We start from the raw sequence: 12161 nt of genomic DNA, 5'->3' as shown, positions 1-12161 counted from the left end.
ATTCCTGACAGGTAGACAGCTCTTCTTCATAAATTGTCTCCTGATGTACCCTAAATTCTCCTGTTAATTCCACAAACCCTAGCAAATTTTCAGCGATTTCTATTGCTCTATCAAGTAATGTGGAAGGAATTCCCCTGGCTCCTGTTTCAATTTTTCAAACTTTCCCCAGTTATCTGATATTTTGGCATAGATTTGCATTGCCTCAACAAGTGATTGCCTTGCCTGGCCTAAAAATCTCAGATTCTTGATATTGCTCAATTCTAAATGTGTGTCAGAGGGCCATGAGGTTAAATTTGGATTATTTCTGGTTTCCTGCAGAATTGCTCCTCCTCTCTCAAGATAAATTGCTCCTTCTCCCATTTGGTGAAAAGTTCAGAGAGCAATAGTTCTGTGTCTTTGAAGCCTGAATCAAAACTTTATGGCTTTCTTAAACTCCTTAATGCATTTCATTGGTTCTTCAAAATACCTCGGCATGTGTTTGCGTGGGTGGTCTAAGTCTGCAGTGTTAAAAGGCTTATGGGTTTTTACATGAATTATCCCTGCTTGTGTCTGAATGTAAGTCAAATCACACAATGGGAGTAAGGCAGCTACAGCAGTGTTTGGCTCTTTAGTATCCTTATCTTCCTTTGATTTTGTTTGGGTATCATTACCTTTTTGTTCTGCCTTGTTATTCTTTGTTGTCTCAGTTTCCACAGTAAGTCTATTTTTTGTTGCATCTGCTCCATTGCTTCCTTTAAAGTCAATACTAGTACTCTTAACTCATTGTCATCCTTTCCCACAGCCCTTTTCCCTAGTATTTTGAAGAAAACCAGTTTGCCAGTATTGTAGATCTTAATTATTGTGTATAGTAACACAAGTATCACTGGGAGGTATGATATTACCCTGTCCATTTGTTTTTAGCCATTTTATATTTCCATAGATGTTCATCATAAAATATAGCATATCAGGGATGTCTATGAATATCAGATTATAACAAATCAAGAAGCATTGGTATATATATGCCATCACCCCCCATCACAACAATCTTCTGAACTGTCGATGTTTTCAAGCCTTCAGATAGTAAAACAGTTCTTTAAAACTGGCCCTTTAAATTTTTTTCCAATCAGAAATGTTGTTTATTCAAATTGGCCAGCCTGGTTGCTAGGTAGATTTCAGCAACTCGGAGACTGAGACAAATTTTTAAGATGACTGCTTCTACTGTTTTGGCAGGTCTGACTAGGCCTGAACTTTCAATTGCTGGAAAATGGCTTTTCTTCTTTTTTAAAATCTCAGTTTGACCAGATTCAAACCTAGGCTAGCTCAGGCCAATTGAAATAACTAAGTTTAGCCACTTAAAAATGATAGGGAACCACTAGAGTTCAAGTATGGGGTGACATGGTTGGACCTGTGCTTTAGGCAACCAAAAATCATTTTAGTGGTTTAAGTGTAGGATGGACTGGAATGGAAAAGACTTTTGTGACAGGCCGACCAACCAGCAGGCTATTCCAATAGCATAGGCTAGAACTGAGTCCCAGCTCTGCTCCTGGGATAGGAGCCACAGAGAGTAGCTCTTGTTTCTGAATTTGCTCCTTTCTCAGTATATAGTTAGGACTCCTGACCGTTTCACTACCCATAGGCACAAATTGCCTTCTTGGTCCACCTGGATTCTAGGAATTTGAGTAGTGAGTGACATTGCTGCAGATGCCACCTTTCCTGCATCCTACACTACTAATTCAGGACCTTTTCCTGCCTTGGTGCTTACTGCACCTGGAAAAGAGGAACTATATTGAAATATATATATAATCCTCCTTGTTGCCTAGCATAGTGTATGCACAAATACTAGGTTCCAGTTTAGACATAAAATCTATTAAACTAAAACTTTACTCATATAATTAGATTTATTAATTTTTTGATCATCTACCATATATTTCTTTATAGCTTTGGTTGACTACATAAGTATTTTATTTCTATTATTTTATGTATATTTGGATGCTTCATGGGGTAGATTTCCCCTTCTTATTATAAACTTCTTGAAGACAGATCCCACACCCTCATTTATTTTGTAATTCCAAATAGATGCTGAGTGTAGTGCTTTGACACAGTGGGCACAAAATAAATACTGCTTGACGATGACACATTGTATTTTTATTACTCTTCTGCTGCTTTCCCCATTCACATATAAAAATATTTAAAATTTTATTTCAGGTATATTGTATTTTATTGCCCATATGACATAGTTTACAAGTGCTATCGTTTCCTGCCTGTTCAACTCATGGCTACAGGAATGCGGGAAATGGGCAGAACTTGGAAAATCACAACTGGAATCACACATGCTAGTAGCAATTACACAGATGCCTGGATGGTGTTGATAGCTGTTGGATGGGCCCGAGGTAATATTAACATCATAAATTATTACCTAATATTCCCGAACTGCTGATCAGTTTTAGTCAGAGTAATAGCATCACCTGCCATATTGATGACTTTTGGAAATAAGAAAATTTTGCTTTTTTTTTATCATCCCTGGACATGAAAGCATCACCTTACTGTGGAAATTATTGTAATCAATTATTATTGAAAGTTTTATTGTCATAATGAAAACTTTTAGAGTTGTTGTGATTAGGAATCCTCATAATCACAAAAGCTTGTAGTTATTTATGACTAGCTCTAAAGTCAATTTAAACATGCAAGAATGTGGTATAATAATGTGAAAATATTATACTTAGAACCACTTGAAATTCTTGATTTCTTCTGCAATATAGATTGCTTTGAACTTGATAAATTATGTTTTTTGGGGGGGCTTTTCATTCTAACACAAGTGGTTCCTCTGCTCAGGTACTTGGTAATTTCATTGCCATATTGTTTGAGTTACAGTTAACTTAGCACATTCTTCTATCTTCATGGTGGGTAATTAAGTATACATACATGAATGAAAATATTTTATTGTTAATAATTTTCCATGTTCTTAGAACATAGAACACATTGAAATAAATGAGATTAATAGGACATTTTGCTTTTGAAATATCTGGACCATTTTTCTTTTTGTCAGTTATTAAAACCCTACTTAGATCTGAGTTTGAAGCTCTGATTTTTCTGTTAATAGAATATGAAACACAAATTTTATGTCAGTGAAAGCATAAGACTTCCATTGTCTCAGGACCAGAATATATCAGGCAGTTGTAGATATCTTCTTATAATCTGTAAAATATGGTAGTTATGGATTATAGTTGTATGCTGGTGCAATTAACCCTGCTTATTTGAAACTTCACCATAGAATTTTCAACTGGAAGATGTTACAGAATTATCTTTATTTGGCTTACTCATTCCTGCCAAGAAATCAGGTCTAAATAATATTATTTTCTGTATTTTTAGGTGCTGGTGGTTCAGTAATCATAAATCTGGAACAGTCTCTAAGAGGAGTTATAAGACCTGAATCTAACAAATTGCTGGAGCTGTCCCAGTAAGTTGCTATTGCTACAAGATCTTGTTAGTATCTGAGTCATTCAATGTCTTTCGAAAACATGAATTTGGGAAATCTAAACCTGTGAAATTTAAGTGCCAAAATTGGACATATGCTAAGGAGGCAGTATAGTATGGTGGAAGCAACACTGGCCCTAGAGTTAAAGGACCTAGATTCATATTTCATCCCTGACACTTGCTATATGTTGTAGCTTCTCTGGGCTTCAGTTTATCTCCAGAATAAGAAGCTTGGATTGGATGCCTTTGAGATCCCTCTCAGCAGTTCTAGTTTATAATTCTACAATAACATGTGGGGGGATGATGAAAAAAAATTTTCTCTTATTCTTTAAAGAAGATTTTGAAGGCTTTACACAAAGATTTATATACATAAACAAACAAAAGATCCTGAGTTACAATGCGTTTGGGAAAAATATTTTGTCACTAGATAGGAAATAAAGATTTCTTAGCATTTTTATAAGTGATCCAAATGAGGAGTTACCAAGAGAATTCTCACAGTAATTAAATATTGAGTTGATGAAATAAATAATAAGAAATTTTCATGATATCTTGTGAGTTGGTTTGAAAAAAGTGGTAGTTGAATTTCAAGGTGGACAATTGGAAATTAACATATCTGGAAAAAAATAACCCATATTGTATTTATAAAAATGATGTTGTTTGAGCAGTCATTTTTAACCTTTTAAAGAAATTTTGGAGTCATTGTCTCATGTTCTGTGAAGATTTTGGCCTTATGTGCTGCTGCAGATAAAAGGACTAATAAATACTAGGCATCATCAGAATAAAAAGCAACTCAAATTTTTATGATGATACAATTATGCTTACTATGTTAACATAGTAGGAAAAAAGCAACTTTCATTTGGGTAGCACTTTTAGGTTTGTAAATGCTTTCCTCACAACCGCTCTGTGAGGTAGGTATTGTAAATTTTACTGTTTTTCTTTTGCAAATGAGGAAACAAATTCAAACAAGTAACTTTTTCACTACTGGCCCTAACCTTTTATATAAACTATGATGAATCTGAAAATAAAGTCATGGATACTGGAGCTATACCTGTGGAAGAAATAAAGTTTAGAGAATGATAACTATTGAATAAGTATGTTGGGTGGAAGGCTTCTAATGAAAATAGTTGTAAAAATAGGGCTCTTATAGTATTAAAAAAGTGTGAAGTATAAAATGCAAGTTCATAAAATTATGAAATGTATGGACAGAGTAAATGGATTTTAAAAAACATTTTAGGGTGCTAGAATTAGGGAACTTCTTGAAGTTTGAAAGAAGGCGAGACAAATTAAATGTTACTTTTCTATATCTTTAATGTCTACAGAATACTTATTATCTAAAGAGGTGGTTTTGGTGGAAAGATTAAAGTCATATTAAAACGACTGATAAAATTAATGAATAAAAACATCCATGATAGATTTTTGGGCATTGGCTATTTAGGCTATAACGTAAACTTTTGAGTTAGTTGTCTTGGAAAACAACCATGAACTCTGCAATAATAATTTGCATTTATATAGAACTTTAAGGTTACATAACACTTCTCAGCAGTCATCATTATGAGGCACATAGTTTATCCCCAAGTTGTAAGATTTTGTAAGTCATATCAGAATATTGCTTCTCATTGTTTTTGTATTATTATTAAAATCTGTGGTTATACATTATTATGTGACTGAACAGTAGAGTCAACATTCTTTGAACGTCAAAATGGTAAAAATATTTCACCACAGTTTTGCTCCCAATAAGTGGACCATTCGCTTATTCTAATATCTCTATCACTAGATAAGTTTACTGCATACCTATAATAATTCTTTTAATGACATTTATTACATGTTAGCATAAACTTTATTTTCAGAGTCCAAAGTCAGTGTTGCCAAAAACAAAGAAAAGTTGAAATCAGTCCCAAGAAATCTTAAGGCTTATATTATAGTGCTATCTAGATGTATGTGTATACTTATATATCTTATATGCTTATGTATATCTAGATTGCCCAAAAATGCAGGTTTAATAGTACTCAAGTGTACAGTATCAGTTGTAATGTCAAAATGACCTACACTTTATGCATTTATCCTTAGTAAGAAAAGGTCACCAAAAAATTAGCAACGCTGCTTCCAATTTAAAAGTTTTCTTTCTATTGTTAGCAGGTTTAAAAAAATATTTTGCTTAATAAGATTTCTTATTTTCACAACTGAAAATTTTTATAATTTTTACCACAATTTTATACTAATTACAAATAGGTACTTTCCTAGATATTTGTTTATTGCATTCATTTCCTATTCATTTTGATTTTCATAATGACTAAAACCTTATACAATATAAATATGCAAATGTAAATTTTTGGAAAATGATATTTTGTTGTTTTCTTTAGAGTTAGAATGTCCTTGAATTATTTTGATTAATATTTCTTAGATGATTTGTGGTGGGTCCCTTCTGATTTAAAAATAAAGTGTAATGACTCTTTGCTATTTTTACATTAGAATAAAAATAGTATAGTTTGAAAAATTAATACTCACAATTCTCTTGTTTGCCATTTCATATAGGTTTTTTAGTGCTTTGAGTTCAATTTAAAACTCTGTTACAAATAATGTGAACCCTGAGTAAATCATTTAGTTTGTTTCTCAAATTATAAATTAGGGATAATGATACCTTCTGTTTATCAGTGATGCTGAGAGAAATAATGCTGTGGAGATATTTTAAAATTAATGAAGCTTTTCAAAAGAAAGATATTTTCAGTGTCTATGTCCTTTAAGAATAATAAGTCAAACCTTTCTTCTTAAACTAACTTACAAATAATCACTTTATGATCTACATTTAGATGCTTTTAGAGACTCCTAACTAGTCCTTGCCATGTCTTTAAATTAACTCAACTCATGTCTTGATCTGTCTGCAAAAGACCTCCTTGGCCCTTTCTCATCAAATATTTTGGACTTTTGTCCTTAAGGACTGACTTTGCTGTTTCCCATTATTTAGATAGGATATGTAGGTCAGACCTAACTTTTGTCTGTCTTGACATCTCAGTTCTCAATTACTAAATTATGAAATAATTCCAACTTTTATTTTCACAGAGTATTAAAATATATAGCTAACTTTTAAAACATAGATAAATTTACTATTTAGACAGTACAGTATTCCAGTAGATTTGGTCATTTTCATTTATTTACCTAATATTTATCCTTAGTTGAAAGCATGGCATGGACAAATAAAATTTTATTATATACTATCATTAAAATTCTGTACAAATAAATAGTTCAAGAAGACAATTTTGAAAACATTAAGCTCCCTGGCACTCATGTAGGTACCCATCCATAAAAAAGGGCTCTATTTTTTATTTGCACTATCTGTCTCACAGAATTGTTGGGGCAAAGAGCTAGGTAATCCTTAAAGTATTATAGAAGTCATAGTTATATGTTATTAGTTTGATTTCTCTGTTCCAAAGTTTTGCCATATTTGCAAACTATATTTTTAAAGTGATGAATTTATGATCTAGATATTATTATATATTTAATTAAAATTCACTTTCTTTTCAGTTCTGCAAAGATAAGTCTGTTGGGGGCAATTCTCTTTACATTACAACACACAGGGGATCTTCCAGTTCCAAAACATACTCTTATGTTTTGCTTCACTTTATTTATCGTTGTCATATCGGTAAGAGTTCAAAACACCTTTTAATTAATTTTTACAGATCTTATATTAGTTATTCTCTTTCTACTTTTTTCCTGACAGCATATTATTGGGCTCTTCCCTCAGACCAAAAAAAAAGGCAACTCTATATGGTAGATACTTAATGATGAGATGAACCAAGAGCTCTCAGCTCCTCCCAGTTACCTATAGTTGAAGGGGAAAAGTCAGCTGAGAAAGGGGCCTGGTGATGAGATGTCAGTAGCCCCAGTCCATCTGGACAAGAAAAACTACTTTATTCTAGTTAGATTTCTCCTTCATGATTAGATGGAGAATAAGAAGAGAAGTTCATTACCTTTATGGAGGGATATAGCTCAAGAGAAGATCTGTTTACAGAAGGAAGAGAACTCAGGTTCTCAGCAGCCCAGCTCAGTCTGCTTAAGAGCAAATGCTTTTAGAGCAGGAATGCAATGGCATTCTTTGGACTGGCTGGGGAAGTACATCTTTTTAAACTTGAGTGTAAAGGGTGGCCTTTTGACAGAGAAGGAAATATGACAAATTTGATATTTTTTGCCAGCTGTGGTGTGCTTAGTGTAAGTTATATTTTCTTCATTTGCTTTGTGTCTTGTAGTCTACTTGTAATGATAAGGACTATAGCTACGAATACATTGGTTTAGGGAATTTCTATGTCTGTACCTTCTCTATAATTTATTGTCTTAAGAGAATTTTAAGATCCCCAAGAGGTTAAATGACTCAGCTAGGGTCACCCATCCTGTTTGGGAAACAGGTGGGATTGGAACACTGGACTTCCTGGTTTTGAGGCTAGCTTTCTGTCCACTACAACACTGCCTTTCAATCTGTATGTGTATAAATGAAATAAAATAAATTAGCAGGGTTTAAAAAGTAAGCAAATATAAGTGGTACTATGGGGAATTACTCACTTTAAAAGTTCAAAATACATAATTTAAACAAGTATTTAAATTATACCTATCCAATTTATGAGAAGAAAATTATAATTGATCTCAACAGTGTCTTCCTACATGTTCACTTGTGTGTGTCTTCACTTGTCAAAAACCCACTATTCTTCCTTTAAGGCATAAGTCTACTCCAAATTCTTGCCAGCTAACTACTGCGGCACCCAGGAGTAGTTTGTCCTCCCCTTCTGGTGCTTCCACAGCAGTTAGAGCTTGCCTCTTAATACAGTGGACACCATGCTCAGTACCTATTTGCTATTACTGTCATTACTGTTGTCAGTGATAATTACCATGCTTTTCATCTGCTTTTCCTATTTCTTTTTAGTTATAAAAATGGCCAAAATGTTGTATTGAGTTAACTCTTTGTTTTTCAGCTAATCATGCTGCTTACTGAGTGTGGCTCTTCTCCCCTCTCTCCTTTGGAAGCTATGCTGAGTCGAATGTTATTTGGCTCAAGGCAGCAGCTGTTTCCGGGAGAGCCCCAAAAGAAATTGAAATCATCTTTCAGTGGTGTAAAAGAAGAGAACTCAAGCTCTGCTTCATCTAATGTTGAAAATGAGATACGTAATAAAAAAATGGAATAAATTCATCTGACGAGCTCAAGGTTGCCAAAAACATTTTCTTGTTTACCTCACAAATTGTGATAAATATTTCTATCGTAAATGATGTGAAGTAAGGATTATATGTAAGGACATGCAGGTGACAAAAAGGAACTATTATATTCTGCTTGAGAGGGATACTAGTAGCCCTTTAAAAGTGACATTTGATTATTATAATTTCTTGGATGATATGAGTATATCATGTAAAATGTTTTTCTAAGTTAAATACAAAAGATTCTATTGTAATCATATTTAATAGTTTTGTATTGATGAAATAAGACTAGCATTTTTTACAAGTGTTAGGAAAATAAATCGAAAAGGTAGTTTAAAATACTGAAAAATAAATGTCTTCATTTTCCCTTAGCATTTTTCATGTACCTTGAAAAATTTACATATGAAGTGTACTTTTAGTTCACACTGCTAATTACCTTCTAGAATTTAAAGCTGTGAAAGCTTGTCAACCATTTAATTTGAGCAATTAAGAGAGAGAATAAAACTACTAAGGTATTTAACATTATGAGTGAAATCATATTATCATTTGTTTCAGATACATATCTCTTGTCCATAAAATATATCTGAAATTTTAGATAATTATTTTATTGAACTTGCATATTGGTAATGTAGAGTTCCAACTAAAATATCTCTTCTTTTTTAGAAAAAATAAATCAGGGATTTAATTTTTCACTAGTTAATCATATTTTTCACTCTAAGAATTTGACCTTCCTTTTCTTTCAGAAGTACATTTACTACCTATAAGAGAAATTATCAATTGTTATTAACATTTCACATAATTAAGAAAAAAAGGCTAAACAATTGAAACTGAGTACTTTGTGGAAGTTGTCATCTTAAAAGTATTATCCCAACCTTAGTTTTGTCATTTTAAAAAAAAGAACAAAAAAATCCCTTTAATCTGTCTTTCTGTTGTGACCTTTTTGTAGTTATTTGAACATTACTACCAGTTTCCAAAACCAGTTTTCATGCATCTAGTGTTTATATATGCAAATAAATGTGTCATTTAAATTAAAACAAGTTACCTCCACATGAAAATGTAACATGCTTATGTCTGATGTCAGCTATTTCTTTAAATAACTTTTGGATTTTGGGTTATAACCAATTATCCAAATAGAATTGATAAAAACACGTGATAAACCATTTGAAAAAAGAATAATGACATTAAATCTAATTCCTTTTTGGCCAAAAATTAAAAAAATAATGTTAGATTTATGTGCTTTGTACTGTGGTTTCAAGTGCCAGTTGACTCTTGAAGCTTAGTGATGTAGTTTTATTTACTAAGACTATGTACTTATTGCTATCCAAAGGATTGACAATTACTGGGAATTTTTGGAATTAAAATTCCTTCCAAGTAACTGATTTATAGATAGCCAAAATGCTTTATTATGATATAAACATAACAGGTACTATAAACATTTGCAAAAGAACAATGAAGCTTTCATCTTTTTGATATGTATGGAATGGTAGGAAGCACATTTTTAATATTTTGATTTTTAAAAAGGCGTTGATTAAGAGTCCTGTATTACATTTGATACTCTTAGTATTTTAACATTTCACAGTAATGGAAGAAAACTAAATGTTGGGCTAAATAACCTAGTCATTTTTATACTGTTAGTGTGTCACAAAGTGTTAAAATTATTCTTGAAGTTTGCAAAATTACTGTAACTAAAACAGACAATGTGCTGTTTTATGTTTGTATTAAATACAGATTTTTTAACATTAAAGTAATTTATTCACCACTTATGGTATGCTGATTTTTCCATTTTCTTTTTTTAAATGTGTGAAATCATGCCTGTTCATCTATGTAGCTTTTCATTATCAATCACAAGCAAATTATAATTGAGTAAAATGGGCTGAATTTGAAACCAGAGGTCCTAAATACAAGTTGTAGCTATGCTGCTGGCATGACCTTGAACAATTGAATTCAATTTATCAAGTTTTTGTAAGGGCTGGCTAGATGACTTTATAGGGGGCTAGGGATACAAAAACAAAAGAAACAGTTCTTGCCTTCAAGAAGCTTATATTTTCTTCTTTTAGATAGATATAGGTGGATTGGAGAGAGAATTACATGTACATTCAGAATAGATGCCAAGTAATTTTGGGGATGAGGAGAAACACAAACTACTTTGGGCCAACAGGAAACAAGGTCCTTGAGATGAGCCTTTACAGGAGTTGGGGAGTCCAGGCAGTCAACAAGCATTTAAAAAAATTTATTCTTAAAAATTACTTAGTATATACTACCACCAAAAAACCCCATTTAAATAAATGCATTAAAAATTAAATATAAAACCACAAATTCTACATTGATTATGATTTGTTTTAAAGTATGTAAATTATATATATGCTAATTTAAACATCCTCTGCTTTTGAGTTCCCTATGGATTTGTTTTACTTTGATAAAGAAATTTAAAAAATTTTCTTTAACCAATTGTGTGTTATAACAAATTTCAAATCTCCACACAAATATTCCAAAGTTATATGATCAAACTTATCTCCCTCCCTCCCAGTGCTGGCAATTTGATACTTTTTTCTCTTGATTTTGTGACTGTTATATTTTTTAAATGTAATCATAGTATGTATTATTCCATCTCTGTATATTTCCAATATTTTCGTTTCTAATAACATGATACAATCCACTATATTAAAATGTCACAATCAATTAACCATTTCTCCTAATCATAATATTTTTGTTATTTTCAGTTATTTTGTCATTATTACAAAGCTTCCATGAATATTTTCATACATACATAACTATTTACCCTCTCAATAATACCTGTAGATCCTAATCCTAGTAATGGAATTTGTAATGTGGAGCTATAGTCAGAATAACATAAGATTGAGCAGTCTAATCCTAAATCAATGAACATGAACAGCTTTTTAGTTCTTGATTTGTATTTCTATCTTGTTTTCTAAAAGAAAAAATTCACAGCTGCTCTAGCAACATAATATTAGAACTATATCTCTGTTTCCTATCATCATTTAATTTGGTAAACTTAATCTGTCTGATTTTCAGTTAACCTATATTATCAGGGCCATATTTAACTAGATTGGGCCTTAGGCAGCAGACACCAGCTATTGTCAGGACCATACTTTTTCCAAAACCAAGTCTTTCCAGGTTGGTCATACCCAGTGGAATTCTCCCCCCCCACCAATGCCACAACCTCTCAGGAATTGAGGATTACCTCTATAGTATGATGAATGTTAAAGTATGACTTTTGCAGAATATTTGTGCTCTCTAAAACATTGTTGTTCCACCAGAGACAGGATTATGTGTATGCTCAGGCTTGGATCTACTACTAGCCTCATGCATTGTGTAACTCCAGTTAATTATCATATTTATGTTATTTAAGGTTCTATTAATTTCCTTATTTATTTTTTGGTTAGATTTATTTAGTTCTAAGTGGGTGAAATTAAAGCCTTTCGCTGTTATCACTTTGTTATTTATTTTCATCTGTATCTTGTTTATTTTTTCCTTTAAAAATCTGGATACTATAATTGATGCATACAGATCCA

General features: G+C 32.2%; 1 protein-coding gene across 1 annotated transcript in view; it reads left to right on the top strand.

The window, feature by feature from the left end:
• TMEM38B (transmembrane protein 38B) overlaps positions 1-10387 on the top strand; it is a 67521-nt gene extending 57134 nt beyond the window's left edge. Inside the window, exons 3-6 of the mRNA XM_007499629.3 lie at positions 2185-2369; positions 3349-3436; positions 6973-7090; positions 8412-10387. Of these exons, the coding sequence (XP_007499691.1) occupies positions 2185-2369; positions 3349-3436; positions 6973-7090; positions 8412-8621 (601 nt within the window). The 3' untranslated portion in view covers positions 8622-10387. The remainder of the gene's footprint in view (positions 1-2184; positions 2370-3348; positions 3437-6972; positions 7091-8411) is intronic.
• Positions 10388-12161: the final 1774 nt, after the last annotated feature.

Source organism: Monodelphis domestica, chromosome 7 (assembly GCF_027887165.1).
Source record: "Monodelphis domestica isolate mMonDom1 chromosome 7, mMonDom1.pri, whole genome shotgun sequence".
Classification (NCBI taxonomy): Eukaryota; Metazoa; Chordata; class Mammalia; order Didelphimorphia; family Didelphidae; genus Monodelphis; species Monodelphis domestica.
The sequence above is the reverse complement of the archived record's forward strand: the minus strand, read 5'-3'. Positions and strand labels throughout refer to the sequence as shown.